Source organism: Triticum dicoccoides, chromosome 3A (genome assembly GCF_002162155.2).
Source record: "Triticum dicoccoides isolate Atlit2015 ecotype Zavitan chromosome 3A, WEW_v2.0, whole genome shotgun sequence".
Classification (NCBI taxonomy): domain Eukaryota; kingdom Viridiplantae; phylum Streptophyta; class Magnoliopsida; order Poales; family Poaceae; genus Triticum; species Triticum dicoccoides.
Genome location: NC_041384.1, coordinates 755,028,215 through 755,048,259, shown reverse-complemented (window position 1 = coordinate 755,048,259; position 20,045 = coordinate 755,028,215). Strand labels below are relative to the sequence as shown.

The window sequence follows — 20,045 nt, the reverse complement described above, 5'->3', positions numbered from 1 at the left end:
AGCGAAGGCCGGGCGTAGCGGCGGCGTCAACACCAGCGAGGGGTGCGACGATGGCGGCGGCGGCGCAAGGGACCGGCGACGGGGAAGAGAAGGCGCGGGGCGGCGCTAGCTCTTCGGGCCGGGAGGGCCGGACGCGGGCCCCGCGGGCCCTGGCGGCGGCGGCGGAGTGGGCACCCGGGCGGGCGAATCAGAGGGCGACAAGTGGCAGCGGCGGGGTGGAAATGGACATGTCCGGCGGCGGGATTTTTGTCCGATCGCGAGGAGAGGGAGAGATCTAGGGTTTGCCCCGAAAATTTCGGGGAGTGATCTTTAAATAGAGGTGGAGGGAGCTAGGAGAGTCCAAATGAGGTGCGGTTTTCGGCCACGCGATCGTGATCGAACACTCTAGATGATGGAGAAGGGTTAGGTGGGTTTTGGGCCAAATTGGAGGGGTGTTGGGCTGCAACACACACGAGGCCTTTTCGGTCCCTCGGTTAACCGTTGGAGTATCAAACGAAGTCCAAATGGAACGAAACTTGACAGACGGTCTACCGGTAGTAAACCAAGGCCGCTTGGCAAGTCTCGGTCCAATCCGAAAATGTTTAATCCCCACACATGAAAGAAAGCTAGAAATGACCACCGGAGGAGAATGAAGCGCCAGAATGGAAAATGGACAACGGCGAAAATGCTCGAATGCATGAGATGAACACGTATGCAAATGCAATGCACATGATGGCATGATATGAGATGCATGAAAACGATAACAACACACGGAGACAAAGACCCGAACCCGAGAAAATAAAATAACTTAACGCCGGAAACGGCAAGAGTTGGAGTACAAATTGGGAAAGTTACATCCGGGGTGTTACAGTCTCCTCCTTCTTGATCCAGCAAGGGGAGAGGAGAAGTTGAGGGAAAGCTTCGACAGCACAACGGCGTGGTGGTGGAGCTTGTGGTTCTCTGGCAGGGCTTCGCCAAGCGCTACGGAGGAGGAGGAGGTGTAGGAGAGGGGGAGGAGCTGCGCCAGGGGAGGGGTTCGCGGCTGCCCTCTCTCTCCCTCACTATATATAGGGGCAAGGGGGGAGGAGGATGCGCCCTAGGATTCCCCTAGGGTAGGGGCGGCGGCCACAGGGGAAACCCTAGATGGGTTTGGGCGCCCCCATCCCTAGGAAATTTGCCTCCCAAGCCGGGAGGGGTGGCTGCCCCCCGAGAAAGGCGCCCCCACCTCTACAAGTTACGTGAGATGGGGTGGGAGGGGCGCTCAGCCCCTTAGTGGGCTGATGTGCCCCCTCCCCTTGGCTTATAAGGCCCCCAACACTTGCCGGGGCCTTTGAAACCCATTTCGGACACGCTGTTCGTCACCCGGTACCCCCGGAACAATTTCGGACTCCAATACCCTTCGTCCAATATATCGATCTTCACCTCCGGACCATTCCGGAACTCCTCGTCACGTTTGGATCTCATCCGGGACTCCGAACAACCTTCGGTAACCACATACTATTTCCCATAACAACTCTAGCGTCACCGAACCTTAAGTGTGTAGACCCTACGGGTTCGGGAACCATGCAGACATGACCGAGACATCTCTCCGACCAATAACCAATAGCGGGATCTGGATACCCATATTGGCTCCCACATGTTCCATGATGATCTCATCGGATGAACCACTATGTCGGGGATTCAATCAATCCCGTATGCAATTCCCTTTGCCTATCGGTATGTTACTTGCCCGAGATTCGATCATCGGTATCCCCATACCTCGTTCAATCTTGTTACCAGCAAGTCTCTTTACTCGTTCCGTAACGCATGATCCCATGACCAACTCCTTAGTCACATTGAGCTCATTATGATGATGCATTACCGAGTGGGCCCAGAGATACCTCTCCGTCATACGGAGCGACAAATCCCAGTCTCGATTCGTGCCAACCCAACAGACACTTTCGGAGATTCCTGTAGTGCACCTTTATAGCCACCCAGTTACGTTGTGACGTTTGGTACACCCAAAGCACTCCTACGGTATCTGAGAGTTGCACAATCTCATGGTCTAAGGAAATGATACTTGACATTAGAAAAGCTTTAGTAAACGAACTACACGATCTTGTGCTACGCTTAAGATTGGGTCTTGTCCATCACATCATTCTCCTAATGATGTGATAATGTTATCAATGACATCCAATGTCCATGGTCAGGAAACCATGACCATCTATTGATCAACGAGCTAGTCAACTAGAGGCTTACTAGGGACATATTACGATCTATGTACACATGTATTACGGTTTCTGGTTAGTACAATTATAGCATGAACAATAGACAATTATCATGAACAAGGAAATATAATAATAACCATTTTATTATTGCCTCTAGGGCATATTTCCAACAGTCTCCCACTTGCACTAGAGTCAATAATCTAGTTCACATCGTTATGTGATTAACACTCATATTTCACATCGCCATGTGACTAACACCCGAAGAGTTTACTAGAGTCAATAATCTAGTTCACATCACCATGTGATTAACACTCAGTGAGTTCTAGGGTTAACATGGTGTACTTGCTTTGCATGGTTAACAACTCTAAAATATGATTTAGGGCAGAACAGTACCAAATCAATAATTTGCATATGAGGATTTTCCGGACTTGTTGTTTGTTGTTCCGGCCTCATTTAAACTTGCCTAGATAGGTAGTTTTCATATGCCTCATCTCTTGCCATGTTTAACAACATTTAATATTGTTGGGTACATAACCGAGAGAGAACTAAATAAGACATGTGGTGTTTCTTCAATATGCAACTCGTTGCATATTGAGCTCCACTTAACTTGTAGTGTTGTTTGTGCACTTTGTCATGCCATGCCTCATTAAACCGGACATGCATCATACTTGGTTGTGCATCATGCCATGTTTATGTGACGGTTGTTTACCATGTTGCTTGCTTCTTTCCGGGTTGCTTCTCGTTAGCTTTGGCTTCGTTCCGGAGTTGTGAGGATCCGTTCGACTACGTCTGTTTGTCTTCTTCATGGACTCGTTCTTCTTCCTTACGGGATCTCAGGCAAGATGACCATACCCTCGAAATCACTTCTATCTTTGCTTGCTAGTTGTTCGCTCTATCGCTATGTCGCACTACCTACCACTTGTTATATCATGCCTCCCATATTGCCATGTCAAGCCTCTAACCCACCTTCCTAGCAAACCGTTGTTTTGGCTATGTTACCGCTTTTTTCTCAGCCCCTCTTATAGCGTTGCTAGTTGCAGGTGAAGATGAAGTTTGTTCCATGTTGGAACATGGATATGTTGGGATATCACAATATCTCTTATTTTTAATTAATGCATCTATATACTTGGTAAAGGGTGGAAGGCTTGGTCTTATGCCTGGTGTTTGGTTCCACTCTTGCCGCCCTAGTTTCCGTCATACCGGTGTTATGTTCCTTGATTTTGTGTTCCTAATGCGGTTGGGTGTTATGGGAACCCACTAGTAGAAAACGGAGCTTTAAAACCGGTTTGTAAGGGCCTTTAGTGCCGGTTATGGAACCGGCACTAAAGTGTGGGCACTAAAGGCCCCCCCTTTAGTACCGGTTCGGCACGAACCGGCGCTAAAGTGCCACCACGTGGCGTGAGCTCACGCCCTAGTATGGGGGACCTTTAGTAAAGGTTTTTTTTTTAATTTTTTTTTGAAAATTTTGGAATTTTTTTTTGATTTTTTCGATTTTTAATTTTTCTGAATTATTTGATGATTTAGTCTCTAATCACCTCTCTTAACTGCTCAAGTGTGGATCACTCATTCCAAATCATCTAACTTCCCGACCGGTCACCCATCCCTCTCACTACTCAAGCCCGAGCACGCTTAACTTTCGGGTTCTATTCTCCTTCGTTTCCAAGTTTGCACTTGTTGTTTTACTGACAATAGTAAGATGTTAATCCTATTAACCCTCAGGAGTTTAGCTTGAGCATGAAGTCACACATTTCACCGTTTGAGTTTGAAACTATTATTCTAAAAAAATAGTAATTATTTAGTAACGCTGATATTTCTTGAATAAGTTTGACCATAGTTTGACCACAGTTTGACCAGATTTGACCAAAATTTAAAAAATTGAAATAATTATTTAGTAACACTAATATTCTTGAATAATTATGTAGTAACATTAATACTTCTTGAATAAGTAGTTTGACCAGATTTAACCAATTTTTTTAAAAAAACTGAAATTTGACCATATCTTTTTTTCCTTTTGGAATTTGAGGATTCTAAAAAATTCCAAACAGGCCGTAGGCGGTCTCCATCGGATGCGGATTTTCATGCTGAATTTTTTGATATATTATACATTTTTTCCGACATCGTATGCAAAAGTTATAGCCGTTTTACATTTTCCCTACACTTTCTGCAAAACATGTCCAAATTTAAGTTTTCAAATTTTCCTAACTAGTAGATGTAGTAATATAACTACCTCTCGAAGGATTTTATTTTTTGAATTTTTTATCATTTTCTTTTGATTTTTTCAAAATTGAAATGGCGATACAAGGGGGGGTAGAGTTTGAAAATTGCCCTATAGTGCCGGTTTGTGTCTTCAACCGGGACTATAGGTTAAGACTCTGTAGTGCCGGTTGGTGACGCAAACCGGTACTATAGGTTAGACCTTTAGTACCGGTTTGTGTCACAAACCGTCACTAAAGGGACTCGTGGGGCCCTGGCCTGACGCCAGCCTGCCACCACCCCTTTAGTACCGGTTCGTGGCACGAACCGGTACTAAAGGTTCATTACGAACCGACACTAATGCATAGCCATTCGAACCGACACTATTGATCACATTAGTGCCGGTTTTTTTACAAACCGGCACTAATGTGCTTCACGTTTGACCATTTTTCTACTAGTGGCCCCTTGACAGTTCGCTTTGAATAAAACTCCTCCAGCAAGGCCCAACCTTGATTTTACCATTTGCCTCACCACCACCTATACTTTTCCCTCGGGAGTCGTGCTCCCGAGGGTCATCTTTTTTTTACCCCCCGGGCCAGTGCTTCTCTAAGTGTTGGTCCGAACCGAGCCGTCTGCGGGGCCACCTCGGGGAAACTCGAGGTCTGGTTTTACTCGTAGCTTGTCTTATCCGGTGTTGCCCTGAGAACGAGGTACGTGCGACTCCTATCGGGATTGTCGGCACATCGGGTGGCTTTGCTGGTCTTGTTTTACCATTGTCGAAATGTCTTGTAACCGGGATTCCGAGACTGATCGGGTCTTCCCGGAAGAAGGAATATCCTTCGTTGACCGTGAGAGCTTCTGATGGGCTAAGTTGGGACACCTCTGCAGGGCATAAACTTTCGAAAGCCGTGCCCGTGGTTATGTGGCAGATGGGAATTTGTTAATGTCCGGTTGTAGAGAACTTGACACTTAACGTAATTAAAATGCATCAACCGCGTGTGTAGCCGTGATGGTCTCTTTTCGGCGGAGTCCGGGAAGTGAACACGGTTCTTTTGTTATGCTTGAACGTAAGTAGTTTCAGGATCACTTCTTGATCACTTTTAGCTTCACGACCGTTGCGTTGCTTCTCTTCTCGCTCTTATTTGCGTATGTTAGCCACCATATATGCTTAGTGCTTGCTGCAGCTCCACCTCACTACCTTCTCCTACCCATAAGCTTAAATAGTCCTGATCTCCCGGGTGTGAGATTGCTGAGTCCTTGTGACTCACAGATACTTCCAAATAGTTGCAGGTGCCGATGATACCAGTGCAGGTGACGCAACCCAGCTCAAGTGGGAGCCCGTTGAAGATCTTGATCGTTGTTTTGTTTCGTTTCCTGTTGATCAGTAGTGGAGCCCAGTTGGGACGATCGGGGATCTAGCATTTGGGGTTGTCTTCTTTTATTTTGGTTCCATAGTCGCACCTTGATTGTATTCTGGATGATGTATGTTTAACTTGTATTTTATGTGAAGTGGCGATTGTAAGCCAACTCTTTACCCCTTTCTTATTCAGTACATGGGATTGTGTGAAGATTACCCCTCTTGCGACAAACCTACCATGCGGCTATGCCTCTAAGTTGTGCCCCGACACGTGGGAGATATAGCGGCATTGTGGGTGTTACAACAGCACTATGACACTATAACGAGTCGCGGGATTATGCCGAGTAGGAAGAATGTCATTATAGTACTTTGTGCTGAAGTTTGCCCCTTTCTCGTTTAGGTGTGCCTCGCATATGGATTTTTCGATATGGCATTTTTTTCTTGCTTTTGGCGTCAAAGATTCTTCTGTTCTCTCTCAGTTGAATACATCCAAGTAGCCATCGTCTTTGGCGGGTGTGGAGGTTTTCTGAGTGTTTTCTTTTTGGTTCATGGACGAGTATATGACCTTTGCCAAGTGTGTTTTAGGGATACTCAGCATACACTGGCTTTCACTGAGTATTTTCTTGTTTTCTAAACATTTTTTTAAGACTCAGTATACATTCCTCTTTATCGAGTATCTGTGTTTTGACACTCGGAATCTGTGATGTTGTGACATGTGATGCTGGTTGTGACAATACCTATATTTTGTACAAGTTGATGCAGATTCGGGAGTGTTCTTTTAACACTATAAACATTGGCTGCTCGGGGAGCCATGCCAAAGCATCTTACAAACATATCACATGTCTAAGTTATGTACTAGATTCCATGTCAGGCGCTGTTGCCAACCATGGACTTAGTGATGTTAGTATCTCAATGTTATTTTGATCCTTTCAAATTCCCTATGTCTCTCATTTTTATTATCACATATGTTTTTATTGTGATCCTCTTCCTCTATAGAGAAATTGATAAACAATGGCTATGTGTTCAAACTTCAAGGCATGTAACGTGACACAATATTTTTATTACTTTTTGCATGGAATAAATATCTGGATATTTTACCTCCTAAAACATATATTATGATGATCTTGCTTTCTAATTTTTGAAGCCAATGATTTTGGGAATCGATTACCATACATTCCTTATGGCATAACTCCATGATTTGCGCCAATTGGCGGAACGGGTCACCTTGTATTACTAAAGATAGGATCACCAATCGTATTTGGCGACCACCACTCTCTTTCTCCCCTGTCTCTTCCACTTGAGCGAAATCGTAAACTAATTCAATTGGATGCATAAATGATGGGTATATTCATTCTAGTGCATACCGCTGCTTCAAATAGAGGGCGTGATCTACTACGACACAGGCTGCTCTTGAGAAGCTCAAATAGAATGCAGGATCTACTACAACACAGGCTGCTCTTGAGAAGCTAATCCACATCTGCTCGAAAGATCGTTGTGTGGCGTATCGTGTGTAATAGGCTTGCTTTGCTTTCGTATGCATCCATGAATCAATGCATTTTCTATAGCAAGGCCCGATGAAACATCCACGGTGACAAAACATGTTGGTTACTTTTTTCAAACCGATGAAGTCCCCGCCTATTTTCTACGACCCGGTGAGGTCTCCGCTTATTTTTTTATGACCCAGTGAGGTCTCCACTTATTGATTGGCTACAATTCACTAGTAGAAAAAGAGTCAAGCGTGAAGCACATTAGTGCCGGTTTGAATTTGAGCCGGCACTAATTATACCATTAGTGCCGGTTCGAACGGCTATGCATTAATGCCGGTTCGTGTTGAACCTTTAGTACCAGTTCGTGCTACGAACCGGTACTAAAGGGGTGATGGCAGGCTGGCGTCAGGCCGGGGCCCCACGATCACCTTTAGTACCGGTTCGTGTCACAAACCGGTACTAAAGGGCTAACCTTTAGTACCGGTTTGTGCCACGAACCAGTACTAAAGGGGTCTGACCTATAGTACCGGTTTGTGACACAAACCGGCACTATAGGGCAATTTTCAAACTCTACCCCCCCTCCCCCCCGTGTCGCCATTTCAGTTCTGAAAAAATCAAAAGAAAATGATAAAAACTTCAAAAAATAAAATCCTTCGAGAGATAGTTATATTACTACATCTACCAGTTAGGAAAATTTGAAAACTTAAATTTGGACATGTTTTGCAAAAAGTGTAGGGAAAATGTAAAATGGCTATACTTTTGCATACGATGTCGGAAAAAAACGTATAATATATCAAAAAATTCAGCACGAAAATCCGCATTCGATGGAGACCGCCTATGGCCTGTTTGGAATTTTTTAGAATCCTCAAATTCCAAAAGGAAAAAAGATATGGTCAAATTTCAGTTTTTTTAAAAAATTTGGTTAAATCTGGTCAAACTACTTATTCAAGAAGTATTGATGCTACTACATAATTATTCAAGAATATTAGTGTTACTAAATAATTATTTCAATTTTTTGAATTTTGGTCAAATCTGGTCAAACTGTGGTCAAACTTATTCAAGAAATATTAGCGTTACTAAATAATTACTGTTTTTTAGAATAATAGTTTCAAACTCAAATGGTGAAATGTGTGACTTCATGCTCAAGCTAAACTCCTGAGGGTTAATAGGATTAACATCTTACTATTGCCAAGAAAACAACAAGTGTAGACTTGGAAACGAAGGAGAATAGAATCCGAAAGTTAAGCGTGCTCGGGCTGGAGTAGTGAGAGGGATGGGTGACCGGTCGGGAAGTTAGATGATTTGAAATGAGTGATCCACACTTGAGCAGTTAAGAGAGGTGATTAGAGACTAAATCATCAAATAATTCAGAAAAATTAAAAATTGAAAAAAATCAAAAAAAATTTCCAAAATTTTCAAAAAAAAACCCTTTAGTACCGGTTGGTAACACCAACCGGTACTAAAGGTCCCCCATACCAGGGCGTGAGCTCACGCCACGTGGTGGCACTTTAGCGTCGGTTCGTGCCGAACCGATACTAAAGGGGGGGGGGGCTTTAGTGCCCACACTTTAGTGCCGGTTCCATAACCGGCACTAAAGGCCCTTACAAACCGGTTTTAAAGCTCCGTTTTCTACTAATGATTGTTACCTGGATTAAATAAGCCCATAATTCACCACCTAAAACGTATATTACATGATCTATCTTTCTTATTTTTGACGTCAATGATCTTGGGAATAGATTACCATACATTTCTTCTGGCGTAACTCCGCCGTGAGGTCTCCGCTTATCTTGTACAACCTCACCCGCTTACTGATTCGCTTCAATTCTTACCTGGAATAAATATGTCGATAATTCACCACCTAAAATGTATGTTGTGATGATCTAACTTTCTTACTTTTGAAGTCGACAATCTTGGGAATAGATTACCATACATTTCTTCTGGAGTAACTCCGTCATTTTCGTCAATTGGCGCAACAAGTCATCTAGTATCACTAAAGCTAGGATCGCCCCATCATGTTTAGCGACCCCAACTCTGTTTCTCCAGTTTCTCTTCCACTTGAAAGAAATCGTTAACTAATTCAATTGGATGCATACATGATAGGTATATTCAATCTCGTACGTACTGCTGCTTCAAATAGAGAGCACGATTTGCTGCTACACAGGCTGCCTATTGAGAAGCTAATCCACATCAGCTCGGAATGTCGTTGTGTGTGGCTATCGTGTCTAATATGCATTGCTTTTCTTTTGTATGCGTCCATGAATCGATGCTTTTACTACAGCAGGGCCTGACGCGGCGTTCACGGTGACATTGCATGTTGGTTACTTTTTTCAAATTGATGAGGTATACGCTTATTTTTTATGACCTGGTGCGGTCTTGGCTTAGTTTTTGCAAACTGGTGAGGTCTACGTTTACTGATTGGCTTCAAGTTTTCAACCCGGCATGTGGCTATTCTTTTTTCAAACCAATGAGGTCTCCTCCTATTTTTAACGATCCGGTGAGGTCTTCGCTTATTTTATACGACCTGGTGAGGTGTTAGTTTGCTGATCGGCTTCAATTTTTACTTGGAATAAATATGCTAATACTTCACCACCAAAAACGTATATTACGATGATGTCGCCTATTTCTTTTTGAAGTCAATGATCTTGGGAATATATTACACTACATTTCTCCTGACGAAACTCTTCCATTTGCGCCAATTGACGCAACGGGTCATTTCGTATCATTAAAGCTAGCATCGCCCCCTCGCATTTGGCGACCCCAACTCTCTTTCCCCCATGTCTCTTCACTTGAGAGAAATCGTGAATTAATTCAATTGGATGCATACATGATGGGTATAGTCATTCTAGTATGTACTGCTGCTTCAAATAGAGGGGCATGATCTGCTGCCACACAGGCTGCCTCTTGAGAAGATAATCCACATATGCTCGGAAGGTGGTTGTGTGGCTGGCGTATCGTGTGTAATAGGCACTTCTTTCCTTTTGTATGCATCCATGGATCGATGCTTTTTCTCAGGAGGGCCTCACGCGACATCCATGGTGACACAACATGTTGGTTACATTTTCAAACCGATCAGGTCTTCGTTTATTTTCTACGACCCGGTCAGGTCTCCGCTTATTTTGTACAACCTCACCGGCTTACTGATTGGCTTCAATTCTTACCTGGAATAAATATGTCGATAATTCACCGCCTAAAATGTATGTTGTGATGATCGCCACTTTCTTGTTTTGGAAGTCGATATTCTTGGGAATAGATTACCATACATTTCTTCTGGAGTAACTCCGCCATTTTCGTCAATTGACGAAACAAGTCATCTAGCATCACTAAAGCTAGGCATGTTTGGCGACCCCAACTCTGTTTCTCCAGTGTCTCTTCCACTTGAGCGAAATCGTTAATTAATTCAATTGCGTGCATACATGATAGGTATATTCAATCTCGTACGTACTTGCTGCCTCAAATAGAGGGAACGATTTGCTGCTACACAGGCTGCCTCTTGAGAAGCTAATCCACATCTGCTTGGAATGTCATTGTGTGGCGTATCGTGTGTAATATGCATTGCTTTGCTTTTGTATGCATTCATGAATCGATGCTTTCAGTACAGCAGGGCCTGATGCGGCGTTCACGGCGACATAGCATGTTGGTTACTTTTTTAAAATTAATAAGGTATGCGCTTATTTTTTATGACCCGGTGCGGTTTTGGCTTAGTTTTTACAAACTGGTGAGGTCTACGTTTATTGATTGGCTTCAACTTTTCAACCGGGCAAGTGGATATTTTTTTTTTTCACACCTACCACCCGCCAGACCAAATTAGCTGCTGGGGAATTTAATAATCCGTAGTGCCACAACAGGTTGGTTACTTTTTCTCAAACCGATGAGGCGTCCGCCTATTTTTTTTGTTCGAATTGATGAGGTCTCCGCTTCCTGAGTGGCTTGAATTTTTGGACCAGGCACATGTATGGGAATTTGCCCAGTACGTAAAAGTGGATATTCTTGTTTACCTATTGAAAGGAGAATAATAATGACTCTAAGATTAGGTGTTTAGAGAAGCAACCCATCGAGCTAGCTTGTGCACTAGTATAAATACACAACTCACGGTGACACAGCAAATCTCATCCATCATTACACACACGCACATCTTTCCTCCATTTCCTAAGGCATCATTAGCGATGGAGTACTCGCCAAAGCTAGCGGCGGCACTGCTCTTAGCTCTCGCGTCCGCCATGATCGTCACCGCCCAGAACGGGGCCGATGACATGCTGAACGCCCACAATGAAGTGCGCGCCGCCGTCGGTGTGGGGCCAGTGACGTGGGACCCCATAGTGGCGGCGTACGCGCAGTCGTACGCGGAGAAGCGCCGTGCCGACTGCCAGCTACTACTCTCTCCGGAGGTGCGCCCATACGGAGAGAACCTTTTTCGGGCCGCTGGGGCCGAATGGAATGCGGTGGACGCAGTGATTTATTGGGCGTCCGGGAAGCAGTACTACGACCACGCCACCAACACCTGCTCCGCACCTACGGGTGAGTCGTGCATGGGATACCTGCAGTTGGTGTGGAGGGACACCAAGACCATCGGCTGCGGCGCTGTCCTCTGTGACGGCAACGCTGGCGTGTTTGTCATCTGCAGCTACAGCCCGCCCCCCGTGCTCGGGCAGATTCCGTACTAGGCTACGTACCAAGTATATATGCATGCGGCTATGCATGCATGCACGTAGCACCATGTTGCTTAAATAAATAATTAAGGGATACTCCTAGGGCTGGGCACTAATTCTCGGTCGATTGATGTCACCGATGTGTGTGTGTGTGTGTGCCCAGAATCCCTCCTCCCTTCACTCCTGTATCGTTCCGGGCTTTGATTGTTATTGTATTTGTCCCGCAAGTTGTGATTGGCTTGTATTTGTTTGTATTTGAACTTGTTATTCCCATTGTATCTTGGTTTTGCTGTGGTTAGCTCTCTAGTTTAGTAGGAACCAGATAAAAGCCAACACAATATCACGTTTATCTTAAGTTGTGTTGCTAGAGAGCAAAACTTACATTTTTCTTATACTTTAGATAACCTGATCTCAGCAATGTATTTTAAAAATCAAATAAGAAAATTTCTTCTAGGGATCAAAGAAAAGTTTTTAGTGGCAGCTTATCGAAGGTTATTTAGCAACAATGCATGAAACTTTTTAACATGACATGCGCTGATTTATGGGCATTAATTTGGATCGCAGAGCAAATAATAATATACTACTTTATTAATAGAGCACAACTCTTATGACAAGGTCTACTTAATCAAGATGCAAGTTAAAGATCCAAGATTCCAAAATGAGACGGTTACACTATTACAGGTTCTGCTTGGGACAAGAAAATAATTCCATCCCTGAATACTACAACAACTCAAACACCAGAATGACCACGGCCGCACTAGCTGTCCTTGTCGTCCTCCACGCTGACCTATATCATCTTCTCCTTCCTACACAATAATTACCGGAACTTGCAGATATCAGAAGAATATATTTTATTTTCACAATAACAACTCACAAACCACATACATTATATCTGCATTATTGCCAGTAATGGCAATGTCTTCTATCACCGGAACATTTGTGTCTGTGCATGTTAGCAACTGTGAATACACAACCGACAGCAAATGCACTGATGAGCCAAATCATGCCTACCATACAAAGGATACCTGGCCAGGCATTATGTAACTATACCATATATTCCAAAAAAACGAGAAGCTAATACGGCCTTACTATGCCTTGCACATGTCAGGCTACAAAGGAAAAAAAATTAAGTGCATCCCCAAGGCTAGCCATTAGGCATTCAAACAATTTAATATGAATACATTTAATATCATAAGCTGATTAGCAATGGACTCTCAGGAAGTATAGATGAATTTATGTATTGAATCTTCATGTCTACCCATGATTTGAAATATTACAATTAGTTTCAGCGAACCACATAAAAATTCAAGCTGATTAGATAATATGAGGTTCAATTTGAACAATTAAATTTGGAATCCTCGGTGAATTTAGTATATAGATGGCTCTCAAGGGAGAGATAGCCATGCTACGATTGACAACTGGAACTTGTCATCATGATTAAATTATGTTTCATCCATTTTTAGTTTATACAGTTAGCAAAGAGGAACTGGCAAGCAGTGCTACTATTGGCACTCAAAAAGTCAACTAAAAACTATTAGCAGGAAGGTCATCTTACCAAGCCTCATGAGCTCATTTGGATCGGCAAGAGAGTGACCCCTGAACTGATAGGTTCCATATCCCTCAAAATTATGGCCAAGAACCATGTCCGTATGCAATGCCTCATCCCGTGTCACCTCCTGCATACAGTAAGACTCATAGAATGAATAACACATAGAAGTGTGTTGCATAAATAAACAACTAAAGCATACTCCTAGGGCTCGGCTGACCGAGAACTCATTTCATTCTGGGCCGACTAATGTCACCCACATGTGTGTGCGTGTGTGTGTGTTAGAGAGAGAGAGAGAGAGAGAGAGAGAGAGAGAGAGAGAGAGAGAGAGAGTCAGATCCCTCCTCAATTTCACTCTTGTATCGTTCCGAGCTTTGATTGTTTTTCTATTTGTGATGTGTCCTGTGACAACACTTGTTGGGGATATAAGCCCGTGATATGACCCGCCATAATTGGGCCGAGTTATGTTGTTGGCGACTTGCGGAGCAGGACATAAGATGGGCTGAAGATGTTCAAGACCATAAGGCCTACAGGGCGGCTTAAGGAGTGGGCAGACTCATGGGCCAGTACCAGTAGGCGCCCGCTCATCATCTAGAAGTACAAGTTGCCATATGAAGTTTCTTTACTTAGGAAGCAAGACAGCTAGGAAGCATACTATATCACGGATCACAATGCAACCCGGACTCTGTTGTAAGCCCAGGGTCTCAACCTATATATAAAGAGGAGCCCCCGACGCGAAAATATTAAGCTACAAGCTCTCGAGTACTAGGTTAGCCAAGTCGCACCTTTGTAATCGATATCATCATCATCATCAATATCAATCAAGCAGGAGTATGCTTTTACCTCCACCGCGAGGGGCCGACCTAGGTAAACCCTTGTCTCTCGATTTCGATCAACCCCGTTCAAGCAATCACCTGGCAGCGATGGCCTAACGACTAAGTCCTTTCACTAGGACATCTGCCGTGACAAAACCACGGCAACACTTGTATTTGATCATGTTATTGTCATTGTATCTTGGCTTTGTTGTGGATGTATTTCTTGATTAGTTGGCTCGGGAAAAAAGGAATGAAAAGGTACACAAATATAGTAGTTCAAAGAGTCCAAAAGTCCTATTGGAGCCCTAGCTCACTGGAGCTCTTTATTTAAAAAAACCCACATCGTTTCTAGTAAGCTGATACGTCTCCAACGTATCTATAATTTTTGATTCCTCCATGCTATGTTATCTACTGTTTTGGGCAATATTGGGCTTTATTATCCACTTTTATATTATTTTTGGGACTAACCTATTAACCGGAGGCCCAGCCCAGAATTGCTGTTTTTTTGCCTATTTCAGTGTTTCGAAGAAAAGGAATATCAAACGGAGTCGAAACGGAACGAAATCAACTGAAGAAGTTATTTTTGAAAGGAAAGCTACCAGATGGACTTGGACCCCACGTCAGGAGCCAAGGAAGGTGCTCACGAGGGTGGGGGCGCCCCTCCCCCCCCCCCTCGGCGCGCCCCCTGCCTCGTGGGGCCCCCAAAGCTCCACTGACGTACTTCTTGCACCCATATATACTCACGTACCCTAAAACTTCCAGAACAGATATTAGATCGGGAGTTCCGCCGCCAGAAGCCCTCGATAGCCACCGAAAACCAATCTAGACCCGCTCGGCACCCTGCCGGAGGGGGCAATCTCTCTCCGGTGGCCATCTTCATCATCCTGGTGCTCTCCATGATGAGGAGGGAGTAGTTCTCCCTCGGGGCTGAGGGTATGTACCAGTAGCTATGTGTTTGATCTCTCTCTCTCATGTTCTTGGTTTGGCACGATCTTGATGTATCGCAAGCTTTACTATTATAGTTGGATCTTATGTTTCTCCTCCCCCTCTAATCTCTTATAATGGATTGTGTTTCCCCTTTGAAGTTATCTTATCGGATTGAGTCTTTAAAGATTTGAGAACACTTGATGTATGTCTTGTCGTGCGTATCTGTGGTGACAATGGGATACCACGTGATTCACTTGATGTATGTTTTGGTGATCAACTTGCGGGTTCCGCCCATGAACCTATGCATAGGGGTTGGCACACGTTTTCGTTGTGATTCTCCGGTAGAACTTTGGGGCACTCTTTGAGGTCCTTTGTGTTGGTTGAATAGATGAATCTAAGATTGCGTGACACATATCGTATAATCATACCCACGGATAATTGAGGTGACATTGGAGTATCTAGGTGACATTAGGGTTTTGGTTGATTTGTGTCTTAAGGTGTTATTCTAGTACGAACTCTAGGGCTGTTTGTGACACTTATAGGAATAGCCCAACGGATTGATTGGTAAGAATAACTTTGAGGTGGTTTTGTACACTACCATAATATCTTTGTTTGTTCTCCGCTATTAGTGACTTTGGAGTGACTCTTTGTTGCATGTTGAGGGATAGTTATGTGATCCAATTATGTTAGTATTGTTGAGGGAACTTACACTAGTGAATGTATGAACCCTAGGCCTTATTTCCTATCATTGCAATACCGTTTACGCTCACTTTTATCATTAGTTACCTTGCTGTTTTTATAATTTCAGATTATAAATACCTTTATATATTATCCATATACCACTTGTATCACCATCTCTTCGCCGAACTAGTGCATCTATACAATTTACCATTGTATTGGGTGTGTTGGGGATACAAGAGACTCTTTGTTATTTGGTTGCAGGGTTGCTTGAGAGAGACCATCTTCATCCTATGCCTCCCACGGATTGGTAAACCTTAGGTCATCCACTTGAGAGAAATTTGCTACTGTCCTACAAACCTCTGCACTTGGAGGCCCAACAACGTCTACAAGAAGAAGGTTGTGTAGTAGACATCATAAGCCACAATGCCCGACAAAAGGCAGCCGCCCCACAATAATATGTGCATCAAATTTTTATCAATGCCCCACAAAAAATGGCCGAACATGTTACGTACTCAATGTGGGGGTATAGATTTGAAACTACTTTAACTATGGCCTAGACCGCAGAGCGAATTTATACTAAAAAGTAAGTGTTCAATCGACTCGTAAGGCAGAAGACACATGTCTTGCTACCTTGCCAATTACGTCATGCCAGATTATCTCTAGTCAAGATGAGCCCTCTGTTAAAAATGCGAGGAAAATCTTCACTCTTAGAGGAATTTTGAGCTTCCATAATTTCTTGTTATCAACCAAAACATCACAACGAACCATCTCCAATTTTATACCTTCTTTAGTTTTACTCAAGTGCTTTCATCCCTAGAGTAACTTCCAGTTTGTTTCCTGTTCAGCTCTATTCTACTTGCATGATGATTTATTCTTAGTTCCTATTTCTTATTCTAAGAAGGAGAAATTCGTAAAACTATATTTGGAGTCATCTGGTTTATCTCTTTTGCCTCTCTTTTCCCATGCATTTTTTTCATATTTTACAATTGCTATAGTTGAATCCATAAATATTTATTTATAAAAATCATGTATAAATAAGGCTAGGTACATAACCTTGACGAGTCCTAGATTGTCTTCTTATATGTTTACATTGAGTATGTCTGAATCAATTTTTGTTAAACAACACATATAGCGAATACCATGTACAATAGTACAAGTGAGGCTTGGGGTTGAATCTTGATGAGGGGTAGATGGAAAGAATCAAAGAAGAACCATGCCAACGAAGATTATAAATGATTCATCATGAAATCTTTATGTAAGCAATATCCATTCACACCATAAGAATCAAATGTCTTGACAGAATAGTTATAGCCTTTGGAAACTTGCCTCAATTCACGACTCGCTTCCATGTCGGTTCTTGCCTACATGTTTAACAGGAAAAGCTTTGTGTATTAGTTCAATGTAAGGTCAACTTGAAATGGCTTTCACTAGGAGCCATGACAGATAGATAAGTAATTTTGTGGAGAACTAGCAAATGCAACCGCCGCCTACTTCCCCACCCTCTTTAAAAAGGCCCTAAGATTCTTTGTCGGTAAGGTGCCTTCTCCATTTTGAGGTTTTATGCTAGAATCTATGGCAATGAGAAGAACAAGAGTTACAAAAACTGGGGTAGGAATGTGTGCAAAAAAAATAGTGAGCACTTAATTTATGTATGGTGTTATATCTGTCTTCAGTATATACGACATAATATCTTCCATCTTCATATGTTGGATTGACTTGAAATTTGGACCACTTGATCTTCCACCCAGCCATGTGAAAATGCTAAGCTGGGGTAGTTCTTCAGGGTTGACTGCACTGTAACGATCCACGGGATTATACCGAGTGGGAAGAATGTCATTATAGTACTTTGTGCTGAAGTTTGCCCCTTTCTCGTTGAGGTGTGCCTCGCATATGGATATTTCGATACGACATTTTTTTCTTGCTTTTGGTGTCAAAGATTCTTCTGTTCTCTCTCAGCTGAATACATGGAAGTGGCCATCGTCTTTGGCATGTTTGGAGGTTTCCTGAGTGTTTTTTAGGTTCATTGACGAGTATATGATCTTTGCCAAGTGTGTTCTAGGAATACTTGGCATACACTGGCTTTCACCAAGTATCTTCTTGTTTTCTAAGCATTTTTTAAAAGACTCAATATACATTCCTCTTTATCGAGTATCCGTGTTTTGACACTCGGAATCCGTTATGTTGTGACCTGTGGTGCTGGTTGCGACAATACCTATATTTTGTACAAGTTAATGCTGATTCGACAACATGCTGGTTGTGACAATACCTATATTTTTTTACAAGTTAATGCTGATTTGGGAGCATGCTGGTTGTGACAATACCTATATTTTGTACAAGTTAATGCTGATTCGGGAGCATGCTTTTAACACTATAAACTTTGGCTTCTCGGGGAGCCATGCCAAAGCATCTTACAAACATATCACATGTCTAAGTTATGTACTAGATTCCATGTCAGGTGTTGTTGCCGACCATGGACTTAGTGATGTTAGTATCTCAGTGTTATTTTGATCCTTTCAAATTCCCTATGTCTCTCATTTTTATTATCACATATGTTTTTATTGTGATCCTCTTCGTCTATAGAGAAATTGATAAACAATGGCTATGTGTTCAAACTTCAAGGCATGTAACGTGACACAATATTTTTATTACTTTTTGCATGGAATAAATATGTGGACATTTTACCTCCTAAAACATATATTATGATGATCTCGCTTTCTAATTTTTTAAGGCAATGATCTTGGGAATCGATTACCATACATTCCTTATGGCATAACTACATCATTTGCGCCAATTGGCGCAACGGGTCACCTAGTATTACAAAAGATTGGATCACCCATCGTATTTGGCGACCACCACTCTCTTTCTCCCTTATCACTTCCACTTGAGCGAAATCGTAAATTAATTCAATTGGATGCATAAATGATGGGTATATTCACTCTAGTACATATTGCTGCTTCAAATAGAGAGCACGATCTTCTACGACACAGGCTGCTCTTGAGAAGCTAAATAGAGGGCACGATCTACATGACATAGGCTGCTCTTGAGAAGCTAATCCACATCTGCTCGGAAAATCATTGTGTGGCGTATCGTGTGTAATAGGCATAGCCTTGCTTTCGTATGCATCCATGAATCAATGCATTTTCTATAGCAAGGCCTGACGAGACATCCACGGTGACAAAACATGTTGGTTAATTTTTTCAAACCGATGAGGTCCCGAGCTATTTTTTACGACCCGGTGAGGTCTCCGCTTATTTTTTTTTATGACCCAGTGAGGTCTCCGCTTATTGATTGGCTGCAATTGTTACCTGGATTAAATAAGCCCATAATTCACCACCTAATACGTCTATTACATCATCTATCTTTCTTATTTTTGACATCAATGATCTTGGGAATAGATTACCATACATTTCTTCTGGCGTAACTCCGCCGTGAGGTCTCCGCTTATTTTGTACGACCTCACCCACTTACTGATTCGCTTCAATTCTTACCTGGAATAAATATGTCGATAACTCACCACCTAAAATGTATATTGTGATGATCTAACTTTCTTACTTTTGAAGTCGATAACCTTGGGAATAGATGACCATACATTTCTTCTGGAGTAACTCCGCCATTTTCGTCAGTTGGCACAACAAGTCATCTAGTATCACTAAAGCTAGGATCGCCCCATCATGTTTAGCGACCCCAACTCTGTTTCTCCAGTTTCTCTTCCACTTGAGAGAAATCGTTAACTAATTCAATTGGATGCATACATGATAGGTATATTCAATCTCGTACGTATTGCTGCTTCAAATAGAGGGCACGATTTGCTGCTACACAGGCTGCCTCTTGAGAAGCTAATCCACATCTCCTCGGAATGTCGTTGTGTGTGGCGTATCGTGCGTAATATGCATTGCTTTGCTTTTGTATGCATCCATGAATCGATGCTTTTACTAGTGCAGGGCCTGACGCGGCGTTCACGGCGACATAGCATGTTGGTTACTTTTTTCAAATTAATGAGGTATGCGCTTATTTTTTATGACCCGGTGCGGTCTTGGCTTATTTTTTACAAACCGGTGAGGTCTACGTTTACTGATTGGCTTCAAGTTTTCAACCGGGCAAGTGGATATTCTTTTTTTTCCCATACCTACCGCCCGCCAGACCATATTAGCCAACAACAGGTTGGTTACTTTTTTCAAACCGATGAGGCGTCCGCTTATTTTTTTTT

The 20,045-nt window shown here is 42.9% G+C and overlaps 1 protein-coding gene across 1 annotated transcript; it reads left to right on the top strand.

Moving 5' to 3' along the window:
* Positions 1-11,348: 11,348 nt before the first annotated feature.
* LOC119273678 (pathogenesis-related protein 1-like) lies at positions 11,349-12,123 on the top strand. Its single transcript, XM_037554764.1, has one exon. The coding sequence runs from the start codon at positions 11,387-11,389 to the stop codon at positions 11,882-11,884; it is 498 nt and encodes a 165-aa protein (XP_037410661.1). The 5' UTR covers positions 11,349-11,386; the 3' UTR covers positions 11,885-12,123.
* Positions 12,124-20,045: the final 7,922 nt, after the last annotated feature.

What these genes read in the sequence shown, in the direction of transcription:
- LOC119273678 (XM_037554764.1), top strand. Translation starts at nt 11,387, where the DNA reads ATGGAGTACTCGCCAAAGCTAGCGGCGGCACTGCTCTTAGCTCTCGCG.